General features: G+C 42.7%; 2 protein-coding genes across 3 annotated transcripts; one reads left to right on the plus strand and one right to left on the minus strand.

The window, feature by feature from the left end:
• The first annotated feature begins 2153 nt into the window (after window positions 1-2153).
• On the plus strand, window positions 2154-4971 carry agr2 (anterior gradient 2). Of its 2 annotated transcripts, none has more exons than XM_024441189.2 (8): window positions 2154-2300; window positions 2750-2886; window positions 3168-3231; window positions 3427-3479; window positions 3818-3894; window positions 4094-4157; window positions 4314-4397; window positions 4654-4971. In XM_024441189.2, exons 2-8 carry the CDS (start codon window positions 2763-2765, stop codon window positions 4701-4703), a joined length of 516 nt encoding a protein of 171 aa, XP_024296957.1. In that variant the 5' UTR covers window positions 2154-2300; window positions 2750-2762; the 3' UTR covers window positions 4704-4971. The 2 variants fall into 2 exon arrangements, with proteins under 2 accessions (XP_024296957.1, XP_024296958.1); XM_024441190.2 differs by having other exon boundaries at window positions 2203-2300; window positions 2754-2886.
• A 2118-nt stretch (window positions 4972-7089) lies between these two features.
• tspan13b (tetraspanin 13b) lies at window positions 7090-11262 on the minus strand. The gene is made up of 6 exons (XM_024441191.2): window positions 11029-11262; window positions 9778-9945; window positions 9023-9103; window positions 8464-8577; window positions 8116-8226; window positions 7090-7849 (listed from the first exon to the last, which is right to left on the minus strand). The coding sequence occupies exons 1-6, from the start codon at window positions 11089-11091 to the stop codon at window positions 7775-7777; spliced, it is 612 nt and encodes a 203-aa protein (XP_024296959.1). The 5' UTR covers window positions 11092-11262; the 3' UTR covers window positions 7090-7774.
• Window positions 11263-11416: the final 154 nt, after the last annotated feature.

Raw genomic sequence — 11416 nt, forward strand, 5'->3', positions numbered from 1 at the left:
AACATGGTCCAAGCAGACCAAGACAGTCGTGAAGAGGGCACGACAAAACCTATTCCCCCTCAGGAGACTGAAAAGATTTGGCATGGGTCCTCAGATCCTCAAAAGGTTAATCTGCACATCTTATCACTCCGGTGTTAATTGCTATATTGTAATGACTTCGCCACCATGGCCTATTTATTGCCTTACCTCTCTTATCTTACCTTATTTGCACTCACTGTATATAGATTTTTCTACTGTATTATTGACTGTATGTTTGTTTATTCCATGTGTTACTCTGTGTTGTTGTTTGTGTCGAACTGCTTTGCTTTATCTTGGCCAGGTCGCAGTTGTAAATGAGAACTTGTTCTCAACTGGCCTACCTGGTTAAATTATGGTGAAATAAAAAAATAAAACAACACCTTGGATTACTGACCTCTGCCTGCCCTGACCTTGAGACTGTTCTGTACCTTTTGACTCTGATCTGGATTACTGACCTCTGCCTGCCCTGACCCTGAGACTGTTCTGTACCTTTTGACTCTGATCTGGATTACTGACCTCTGCCTGCCCTGACCCTGAGACTGTTCTGTACCTTTTGACTCTGATCTGGATTACTGACCTCTGCCTGCCCTGACCTTGAGACTGTTCTGTACCTTTTGACTCTGATCTGGATTACTGACCTCTGCCTGCCCTGACCTTGAGACTGTTCTGTACCTTTTGACTCTGATCTGGATTACTGACCTCTGCCTGCCCTGACCCTGAGACTGTTCTGTACCTTTTGACTCTGATCTGCATTACTGACCTCTGCCTGCCCTGACCCTGAGACTGTTCTGTACCTTTTGACTCTGATCTGGATTACTGCCCTCTGCCTGCCCTGACCCTGAGACTGTTCTGTACCCTTTGACTCTGAGCTGGATTACTGACCTCTCCCTGCCCTTGACCTGTCGTTTTGCCTGCCCCCTGTTCTAGTAATACACTTTCATTACTTCAACACTGTCTGCATCTGGGTCTTCCCTAAAACGTGATAAGAACACCATGTTGGTGCACAATGACCCTTTACATCACTACAAACAGTTGATCCAATATTACACTAAAAGTACAAACACCAAAGGGGAGGTTCACACATTCAATCTTTCTGTGCTTCTGATGCCCTAAACTGTCATCACTTGACATTGACTACAATTAGTTTAGAGAATGTGTCTAAAACACATTCTAAAACACTCCACACCAACTCATATTACATCATAATCCCATTCTGAATGATGTCTCTGCACAATAAGAGGTTCCACTGTGCCCTAAATCCATGTTTGCATGATTGTGTTTACAACGAGATGCAAATATGGATTTATGGGACACTAGACATTTTTTTCACAATTTGAGCAGAGACATCATTCAGAATGAGATTCTGATGTAATCAGATTCATATTACGTCCGATCTTTTCCCCCACTGTCCCATAAATACATATTTGCATCATTCAAACCTGAATTTATGGCACAGCAGAACATCTTTGAAAAATAAAATTGGGCAGAGACATCATTCAGAATGGGATTGTGATGTAATATGAGTTGGTGTGGAGTGTTTTAGAATGTTTTCTAATATGCTTTAGACACATTTTCATATTTTCCTACTGCATTATAGTTATAACAAAATGTGACAGCCAATTTTCTCTAACGAAACAAAATGGTTTGGGGGATCAACTACAAGCACAGAAAGAGTGAAAATAAGGCCATGTAAAAATGGATGAACTTCCCCCTTCAAGCCTATTAAAGGTTTTTGTTTACTTCAGGAAAGTTAATTTATTGAGAATGATGTCAATCTCACGGATCTGACCCGAACCAATCATGAGCTGACTAGTAGCCCCGATATCAGATTCCTCGATTTAATGCTGACTTGTCCTTGGATTTGAGCCAACTATTATGATTCAACAGTTCCATTACACATTCTTCGTGTAAAACTCCATGAAAACGTACATGACAACACTATCATATCTAACTCAGGGCAAACATTTTAACCAGGCTTAATATGTCTTTAAAAGCCTGTGTCCGATAGCGATGGAAGGGAGAGAAAGTGAAAGTTCTAGAATCCATTACGCTGCCTACCTCCACAGTCCACACACATTCAATCAGAGCTGCTTACCTACACAGTAGACACACATTCAATCAGAGCTGTAGGAGGAGAGAGGGAGAGGTGAGGGTTGGTGGGAGGGGTCAGCATGAGAGCTTAGGGCCGGTGTATAAGAGCAGGTCCAGGTGAGAGAGAAGGGACACAGCAGAACGAGGAGCTGCAGAACACAGGAGACACACAAAGGTGCCACAGAGAACAGGTAGGAAATGGATCTCTCCCTCCACCACAATGGAAGCCTTATTCTCTAACCACACAACTCTCTCCACCATCCCTAATCCATCCATCTGATCCTTTGTCTGGTAAATGTGCCTTGAAATGCTGTGAACTTTTTCTGTCTTTCAGTCTTCAACAACTTGAACAAATCTGAATAGATGTGCAATTATTTGTAATTCTGCATGGATCTTCATATTGTTTTCCCTCAGCTATACTGTTGAGTTATAATAGTGTGCAAATAGAAGTAGACTCTGTGCAGTTTTGTGGCAGGCATGTGTTATCTGGGCCCATATTCACAATGATTCAGAATAGGAGTGCAGATATAGGATCACTTTTTACTTGTAGATTATAATGATTAAAATTCTATGGGCAGTGGGGACCTGATCCTACCTCCTACCTACTCTGAGATGCTTATTGAACTCTGTTTCCTTCCAGAAAGGTAGTAATCATGAGCCGAGGTCTGCTGTCGGTGCTGTTGGTCCTGGTGGCCATAGCCGTGTCTTCATCTCTGGCTAAGCCTGAGAAGAACATCGCCAAGATGGGGAAGAGGATCCCTCAGACTCTCTCCAGAGGTAACACTCTCCCCTTACTATTTCCAAAGCTTATCACAGTGTATAGTGTTGTTAAGGAATGAATGAATGAATGAGTACACATTCTCCTTTTCCTCATTCTCAAAGCTCTGTAAGATCAGTGTGGTCGGAGATATCTAATGAAAAGAGCTGACATGCGCTTCCTTGTTCTACATGTCAGTAGAGGCATGTCTGTTCTAAACAATATATCTCTACCTGAATGTTCTTTAATGTTGTACTGAAACTGTTGCACTGACACTGTTCTTCCTGACTGTCTCCTATAGGCTGGGGTGATCAACTAATCTGGGCTCAGACCTATGAGGAGGCTCTGTACTGGGCCAGGGCACAGTGAGTGAACAAACGTTTATGGCTACATACGAAACGGCACCTTACTTTTTATGAAGTTGAAAATAGGGAACAAGGTGTTATTTCACATTGATGTAACATATCTAGATGGCTGATAAATACACTTAACAAAACAAATACATTTCAAGGATTTATATTCTATTTTATTCTATAACCAGAACTAATTTGTCTCCATAGGAACAAGCCTCTGATGGTCATCTTCCACCTGGAGGACTGTCCTCACAGTGCATGTAAGACCCTGACCTTTAAACCTCTAACCCCTGACCTATAGCAAATAAGCTGCCACTCTGTTGCACCTTCCTGAACAGACCACAGGTCAATGTCCCTCCCTTGGCTTTTATGAGTATTATTTGCATCCTGGTATTCTCCCAAATCGTGATGCATCATTCGGTTGTATTAGAAACCAGGACTTGTTTAAACAGCCATTATCAAACTCGTGGTAGAACAAACATGGCTCTGTTTGCCAAGGTGGTATACACCTCTTACATCCTGCTGCCATGTATGGAGATCTCTTAAGTCAATGTAACACTTTTTATAACGTCTTTCATGATGTCTTCCATGAATCCAGCCATGAAGAAGGTCTTCGCTGAAGACAAGGACATCCAGAAGGTGGCTGATGAAGACCTCATCGTCCTCAATCTGGTGGTGAGTTGTAAATGAAGTCTTTGGAAAACATTGTCAGAATCAATACCTAGATTACTTCCCTTTTGATCTATTCGATTTGATGATTCTATGGTTTGATTTATATTAGTATTTTAGGGCACTGTTATTTATTTTTTGTTGACCTGACTTTTAGTATTAAGAAGCAAATCATTGATTTGTGTCTCTTTCCCTGTGTTATCAGTATGAAACCACAGACAAGCACCTTTCCCCTGATGGCCAGTATGTCCCTAGAATCATCTTTGTCGGTGAGTGAAAATGTCACATTTTCCCAGCAGCATTACATGAGAAGGAATGTCATTATTTAGTTTATGATGGCATCAAACAAAAGCAACAGATTTGAACCAATAGTTATCTCTCCCTCCCTCCTCCCCCCCTCTCTCTCTTATTCGCTCTCTCCTCAGATCCCTCTATGACAGTGAGAGCTGACATCACAGGGCGCTACTCCAACCGTATGTACGCCTATGAGCCTTCTGACATCAAACTCTGTGAGTACAACTTGATCTTATCTCCCTTTTGACTGTTTCATTGCATACTAACGGTTTACATACTTTTAATAAATCTGTATTTCATAGATTGTAAATGTTTAAGCATTTATACACATGTCTACGTTTTTATTAATGTAAGGTATTACTAAGTGTATTCAGATTGTTTTATAATTCATTCAGAGATGAGAAAATGTTGCCTTTGTGAGAAACAACCTGCTCCTGAGTGACATACTCTTCATTTCCCTTCTCCCTGTAGTACTGAGCAACATGCAGAAGGCCAAGAAGCTGCTGAAGACTGAGTTGTAAGCACTGACTCATCATGTAACCCCATGACCTTTGGCCTGCGACTTCAGAGGTTCTCCGAACATTGTCTGAACGTTCTCTGGAGCCTAGGAGTCAGCCAGTGGCATACTGTCACCATGTAAACCTAAGCACTGGAAAGAACTAGTCTTCACTTTCACAAAACGCAATTCCATTTTTTAAATTCTGTTATTTTTCCTGAACTTCTCTGTCTTTGTAATGTATTGCTGTACATCTGAGATGTCTTTTTATTAAATATAGTGCAATTATGAAATGATTTGTGTCTCATTGGAAAATGTAATTCAGTCCTTTCACCCTTCATGACAATGACTCAGGTTAAAAGGGCTATTGGAAAAAAAACACAGTCGGTGTGCATGAATCCGTGTGTTTGTGTTTGTGTAGTTAGGGAGTGAGAGCTGACATCCTGGTCACATCCTGAATGGGCGGGGCCAGTGAGGGAATGACACACCCACACATGATTCTTAGTAATGTCATGTAGTACTATAATATTGCAATGCAATAAGTTCATGGGAATCTAATATGTCATTTAGCAAATAAAAGCATTATTTTGTCATTCCACTTCTGTAGAGGTTTTAGAGTTTCTTGGAAAGGGTTAGGCTACTGCTGTGAGCTGAGCTCTACATTTTGCAACGTCATTGAATGCCACTGGTTTCTGTGGAAACTGAGCCCAACAAACCCAGTGAACTTTCAGGAAAAAAATTCTAAATTCTAATAGGTCAACTTGACTAGGCATTGGTGGGAATGGAGTTACTTATTGTTGAAAGGAAAACCAAAGAACAGAAACAGTGTATGAAATATATATTTTTTGACCCTTCTATTTAATTGAGATTTCTTGTACAAAGGCTCAGGTATGTTGTAGTTCACAGAACCACCAGGGAGGTGGAAGCAGCAGTATACACTAGTATAGGAGACATGCAAAAGGCACAAGCCAAGGTAACTGATACAACAGCACACAACAGACATACACGCACACTTGCACAGACCCACACGCATGAGCACACGCACTTATGTACACGCACACACACACGAACAAAGCTCATCTCTTCTTTCACATGTCAGTCTTCCCAAGCATTTCATACTGATCATATTCAGACAGCATGAGCAATTGACTCTTAAAGGGACACTTTATGAGTTTGGCAATGAGGCCTTTTATCCACTTCCCCAAAATCAGATGAATTCATGGATACCCTTTTTATGTGTCTGCGTGCAGTTGGAAGGAAGTTGCTAACTAGCACTAGCTCAAAGACTGGAAGTCTATGGGTGTCTGCTAGCATGCTAGTAGATACCCAAAGACTTCTAGTCGTTGCGCTAATGCTAGTTAGCAATGGCTCACAAAACAACCTCTAACTTCCTTCATAACGGACACAGAGACATAAAAATGGTATCCACGTATTCATTTGAGTCTGGGGAAGTAGATAACAGGCATCATTGCCAAAAATCCCTTGAAGTATCCCCTTGTTTTTTCTGATTTCAAATCATTAGGAATTATCAGGTTATTTGTGTCAGAAATAAAACATTCAGAACACAAAAAAATGCAAATGCTGTGTAACATAATGACTTAAAGTAAAGGCAACAGCAAGCTGCTTAAATAGTTGTAGTTATGAAGTTACAGCATACAATTATCAACGGCATCCTACAGACCTTCAGTTACTGAGTGATTCAAATCAAATCTACAAATATTCAATGCCATCTTCAGTCGACATGCGCACAAAGTAATGCTGACTGTTCTTCATCATGTCAGCTATCATCTGTAATACAGGAGTCATTCAGTAGTCACAACATCACAGTTCACATGCTTTAATACAGGTCTGAGCATACTGAACGCTTGCCCATCAAGGGTGTGTCAAATATCAAATGTGGTATCTGAAAATGTTCATTTCTCGAGATTTGTCACCAGAAGGACAAAAGCCTGAGCCTCTGTATATGAGAGGATAGACAAGGAGTGCACAAAATATTAAGGACACCTGCTCTTTCCATGACAAAGACTGACCAGGTGAATCCAGGTGAAAGCTATGATCTGTTATTGATGTCACTTGTTAAATCCACCTCAATCAGTGTAGATGAAGGGTGGGGGGTTAAATAAGTGTTTTTAAGCCTTGAACCAATTGAGACATTGAGGGTGAATTTGCAAGACAAAAGATTGACGTGCCTTCCTTTGAGCAGGTATGGTAGCAGGTGCCAGGCGCACTGATTTGTGTCAAGAACTGCAAGCAACCCTGCTGGGTTTTTCATGTTCAACAGTTTCCCGTGTGTATCAAGAATGGTCCACCACCCAAAGGGCATCCAGCCAACTTGACACAACTGTGAGAAGCATTGAAGTCAACATAGGCCAGCATCCCTGTGGAACGCTTTCGACACCTTGTAGAGTCCATGCCCTGACGAATTGAGGCTGTTCTGAGGGCAAAAGGGGGAGGGGGTGCAACTCAATATTAGGAAGGTGTTCTCAATGTTTTGTACACTCAGTGTATACAGGATATGGTTCTGATCTGGAGTGGTTTAAGGTGACCTATTAGGGTAATAGGCTCATGTAGCATCTTTAATACACAGCAGGGTCGTGTTCATTAGGGCGCACCACGGAAAACATTTAGCAACGGAAAGTGTAAAGGAGCGTTTCCTATTCGACAAGTGAAGCTAGTTCCTCTTGTCTTCCGTTTGGTGGCTAATGAACATGACCCAGTTATTTTCCAGACACACACCACATTCTGGAAAAACAATCACTTCATGTAACACCACACAAAGAGCTGCCGCTTTGCTCAGCTGGTGAAAACACACACAAGTCACTCGCTTATTTACAAACACAGCCCCTAAAACAGGCGGCAAACCCACCTCCACCTGGAGAGCTACTTGGTGCGCAGGCTTTTACTCCGGCCCTGCTTTAACTAACACAACTGATTCAGCTGAACAAGGCTCCGATGAACAGCTAATTTGTTTAGAATCGGTTGTTTTAGTGTCACAGTTAGAGTAGGGCTGAAGCAAAAGCCTGCACAACCAGTAGCTCTCCAGGAGGAAAGTTGGCCACTCCAAGAGCGGGGTACAAAGCCAGCAGTTGCCAACGGTTACAGGAAGGCACTGGGATTCGCTCGAGGGTCCTTCTGGTTCCTGTACCGGTACGTTAGCCACACCCCCAGGATCTGAAAAAGGACGAATAAAACATTCAGAGGTCAAAATAACAAGCATTACTGGGCCCAGTTTTATGCTGCTGACCTACAAATAGATTACATACTGTATATAGCTACATTTTCATTACCTATTAGATTTCATGAACTGCACCTCAAAATAGGCTAGTTTACTGTAAAGACAAAAGCACTATTTTATAATACTATATAAGTTAAATTGATTGATTGCTTGATTGATACAGCAAAACACTCCCCTGACTGTATATAAAGGGCAATCTCACCTCAGTGAAGCTGAAGAAGAGGCCTATCCCGCCCACGAAGCGCAGCACCTCTCCTGCATGCTCCTGGATCTGCTCAGCACACGGTGAACAGGAGTGGTTGGGGAAACAGGCCTGTAGAGGGACACAGAAACACCACACAGACCAATTAGTCAGGAAAACTGCTTCACAGCCACAATACTGAATATCCAGCAACTAATATCATCAGAAACTGTATGCGTAAAAACTTGTTCTTTCATTGTAATTATACATCCTGGCATGCACAAACAGAGCTCGGGACATGTGAAGGAGCAGTCGATGACAACAGACGGTAGATTCAGTGCAACAGAGTGTTCATTCGGTCATGCTCACAGCATCGCAGGTTCCGTTGTTGTCTACGTAGTAGAAGCCACAGCAGTTGAGACTCTTCTCTACGTCTCTCTGGGTGGTGTGAGAGTTGTTCCATCCCACCTCCAACAGGTGTTCCTAAAACAGGGGTACAACCGCAGGCACTGACCACCATAGATGCAGTTGTATCTGTGTGTATGAGTGTATTACAATGCCTGTATGGACAGGACCAGACATCTCTAAGGTAGTCAGCTGTTCTAGAACCGGATGGAGGTCAGTCTGAATAAAATAGTGATCTACTTCTAAAAATATAATCCATACGGCATGGAACCGGAACACACCACCGTGCAAAACACTAAAAAGCCTGAGAAGAGACACGGGAGGTCCTTTAGCTCTAAGATTTTGCCACAAAATGCAGCTCACATCCTTATAGACACACTGTATCATGGTTCGGGAGTACAGGTTGTCTTGTATCCATCTACTATTTCATCACAAGGTTTCTGGGTTTTGTCTGAAAAGTTGGTTTTGTTCCTCTACCACCCAGCAGAAGGTTGTTGTGATTGACAGCCATTTGTGTTCCTACCTGCTGATCCTTGTTGATGGCCAGACAGGCGCTGGAGACAGAGAACTGGACGATGAACACCATGAAGAGGATGATCATATACTGGGCTCCACTGTCAAGGAACAACACTCCAATACACACACTCAACACAGAGCGTTTGTAGTTTTGAACCCAGTTCGTCACACTTCCGAAGGCGGAGGTTCATTATTTTGAGAGTGAAATACACTATTAATGACTGTGTAATACTGTAATAACTTAATGTAATAATATCATAATAATACTGTAATAATGACAAAGAGAGCAGCAGGGGTCAGGGGTCAGGAGTATCTATGCAGGCTGACTACAATGTGTAATACCATGCCGGACCTGGTCTCATAGATATCATTGCGTGTGCATGCCATGCATGAATGGAGGATCAGCAGGAATCTCCCCACAACATACAGAAGGGCAGGTTAAGAGAACAGCACAACCTGGAAAACAAGCCATGGATAAACAACAAGAGGCTATGAGTCCTATTGAAATGAAGCACTATGGGTGAGGGTAAAGCACGACGTGTAGAGGATTGTCTCATTCAGACAATCTGCGGAAGCTATTTGAAAAGCTTAATTGAAACTTCAGTTCTCTTGAATTTAACACGTAGCCTTCCCAAGGCCTCAATCTAATGGACTTGAAAACCAACCCCAAACCTATACTCAAGCCATGATTCAAATTCTAGACCCCAAATATACTTGGGTCTAGGGTCAGGTCAAGTCTGCCTTGGTGGAAGGTTGGGATACGAAGAAGAGTAGGACCTGGTGGTGCTTCACGGCCCCGATGAGGCCGACCAACGCCACCAAGAACAGGAACACCCCCACTCCGATGACTCCGCCCACCACCTGGAAGCTTGACACCAGGCCGAACCACTTCCCCCATGCAGCGATGCCGATCATCAGCAGACTCACCATCTAGAAATGGAGGGACGGACGGACAGAGAGCCAAGACCCTAAGTGATAGATATCTATGGGTCATTATATGAAGTATGAACTCTCCACAGTCAAACATGGTCTGTGTGTGAGAGAGAGAGAGAGAGAGAGAGAGAGAGAGAGAGAGAGAGAGAGAGACAGAGAGAGAGAAAGAGAGAGAGACAGAGAGAGACAGAGAGAGAGAGAGAGAGAGAGAGAGAGAGAGAGAGAGAGAGAGAGAGAGAGAGAGAGAGAGAGAGAGAGAGAGAGAGAGAGAGAGTGGATGTTGACCACAAATCAGACTTATGTAATAATAAATCAGGCTTATGTAATAAAACAAAGTGAGTGATGTAAATTGCAATGGTAAAACCGGTCAGGAGGACATTGAAGCAGACACAGGCTACACCTCAGACTACATGCTTTTAGAGGCAGAAGAAGCGACAGTCAAAAGCGGAACATCATTTTCCACCATGACAGCAATTATTTGCCTGCAAACATACATTCATCTTAAATCTAGGTCACCACTGTAGTCTGTTTTGATGCCACCACCACTCCTGCATTTCTCAGACTGCAAAACATTGGAGGCCCTATGTTGAGGATTTGGACAGGAATGCTATGGAGTCGACAGACACACACACTATGGCCCATATGTTGTTCTCAGTAACTATCACTCGATAAGATATATCAGGAATGGTTTGAGCTGAGCAAAGACAGGATGAACACTTACATTGGAAAGTGTCAGGACTCAGAAGAGATAGGAAATGAACAGGAAACAATATAGGCTATTCATTAACCTAAATAGTGAATATAAATTACAATATTTTGACGTGCCGAGGTTGCCTTTGGCAAACTGGGGACGCAGATCTTATTCCAGACAACGGCTCAGTTTGAATAATTAATAGCATGGGAGCCCGGTCTGACCCAATGTATTGTTTTCAATAGGCTGCACGGCAAAAATGTTTCTTACACACCCGTACAGACCGCATAGAAAGCAGCATATAGTCAGTCTACCCGACCCAACAACCAAAACCTGTTACAGTGGAATAATAATGCTCCATATGGTAAATTCTTGAACCGTATACTCACAACATAGAGGATATTGAGCGCACAGAGGGAGTGCTTGGAGCAGGTGAATCCGGCGCAGCCCATCCTGGCGATTTTTTTTTGAATAGTCTAAACGAATAATAAGATAAAGTAATTCCTTGTAAAAACAAAATGAAAATACCCTAAACAAGACGGTTACGAATTTCACCACTACAAAGTCTGGTCGCGAGATGACATGCCTAGAATGGAGGTTGAGATGGAGCTTCCACTGGAAGCTGATTGGTTAAAGGAGAACGTTTGTCATTGATATGCAAATAATTGCGGAGCGGCGTGGAGCGGGTGCGCGTTTCAGACCGTCCTGACCGCCAGACAGCTCCAGCAGCTGCAGGCTGACTATGCGTTCCAGATAAATAGCCTACACAAAAATGAC

Source organism: Oncorhynchus tshawytscha, linkage group LG13, assembly GCF_018296145.1.
Source record: "Oncorhynchus tshawytscha isolate Ot180627B linkage group LG13, Otsh_v2.0, whole genome shotgun sequence".
Lineage (NCBI taxonomy): Eukaryota > Metazoa > Chordata > Actinopteri > Salmoniformes > Salmonidae > Oncorhynchus > Oncorhynchus tshawytscha.

Excerpts from the sequence above, each read along its gene's own strand:
- agr2 (XM_024441189.2), top strand. The coding sequence starts at position 2,763 with ATGAGCCGAGGTCTGCTGTCGGTGCTGTTGGTCCTGGTGGCCATAGCC. Across the intron at positions 3,895-4,093 it reads TCATCGTCCTCAATCTGGTG|TATGAAACCACAGACAAGCA; the intron begins GTGAGTTGTAAA and ends CTGTGTTATCAG. Across the intron at positions 4,398-4,653 it reads GCCTTCTGACATCAAACTCT|TACTGAGCAACATGCAGAAG; the intron begins GTGAGTACAACT and ends TTCTCCCTGTAG.
- tspan13b (XM_024441191.2), bottom strand. The coding sequence starts at position 11,091 with ATGGGCTGCGCCGGATTCACCTGCTCCAAGCACTCCCTCTGTGCGCTC. Across the intron at positions 9,104-9,777 it reads ACCAGGTCCTACTCTTCTTC|TATATGATCATCCTCTTCAT; the intron begins GTATCCCAACCT and ends AGTGGAGCCCAG. Across the intron at positions 7,850-8,115 it reads TCTTCTTCAGCTTCACTGAG|ATCCTGGGGGTGTGGCTAAC; the intron begins GTGAGATTGCCC and ends GTCCTTTTTCAG.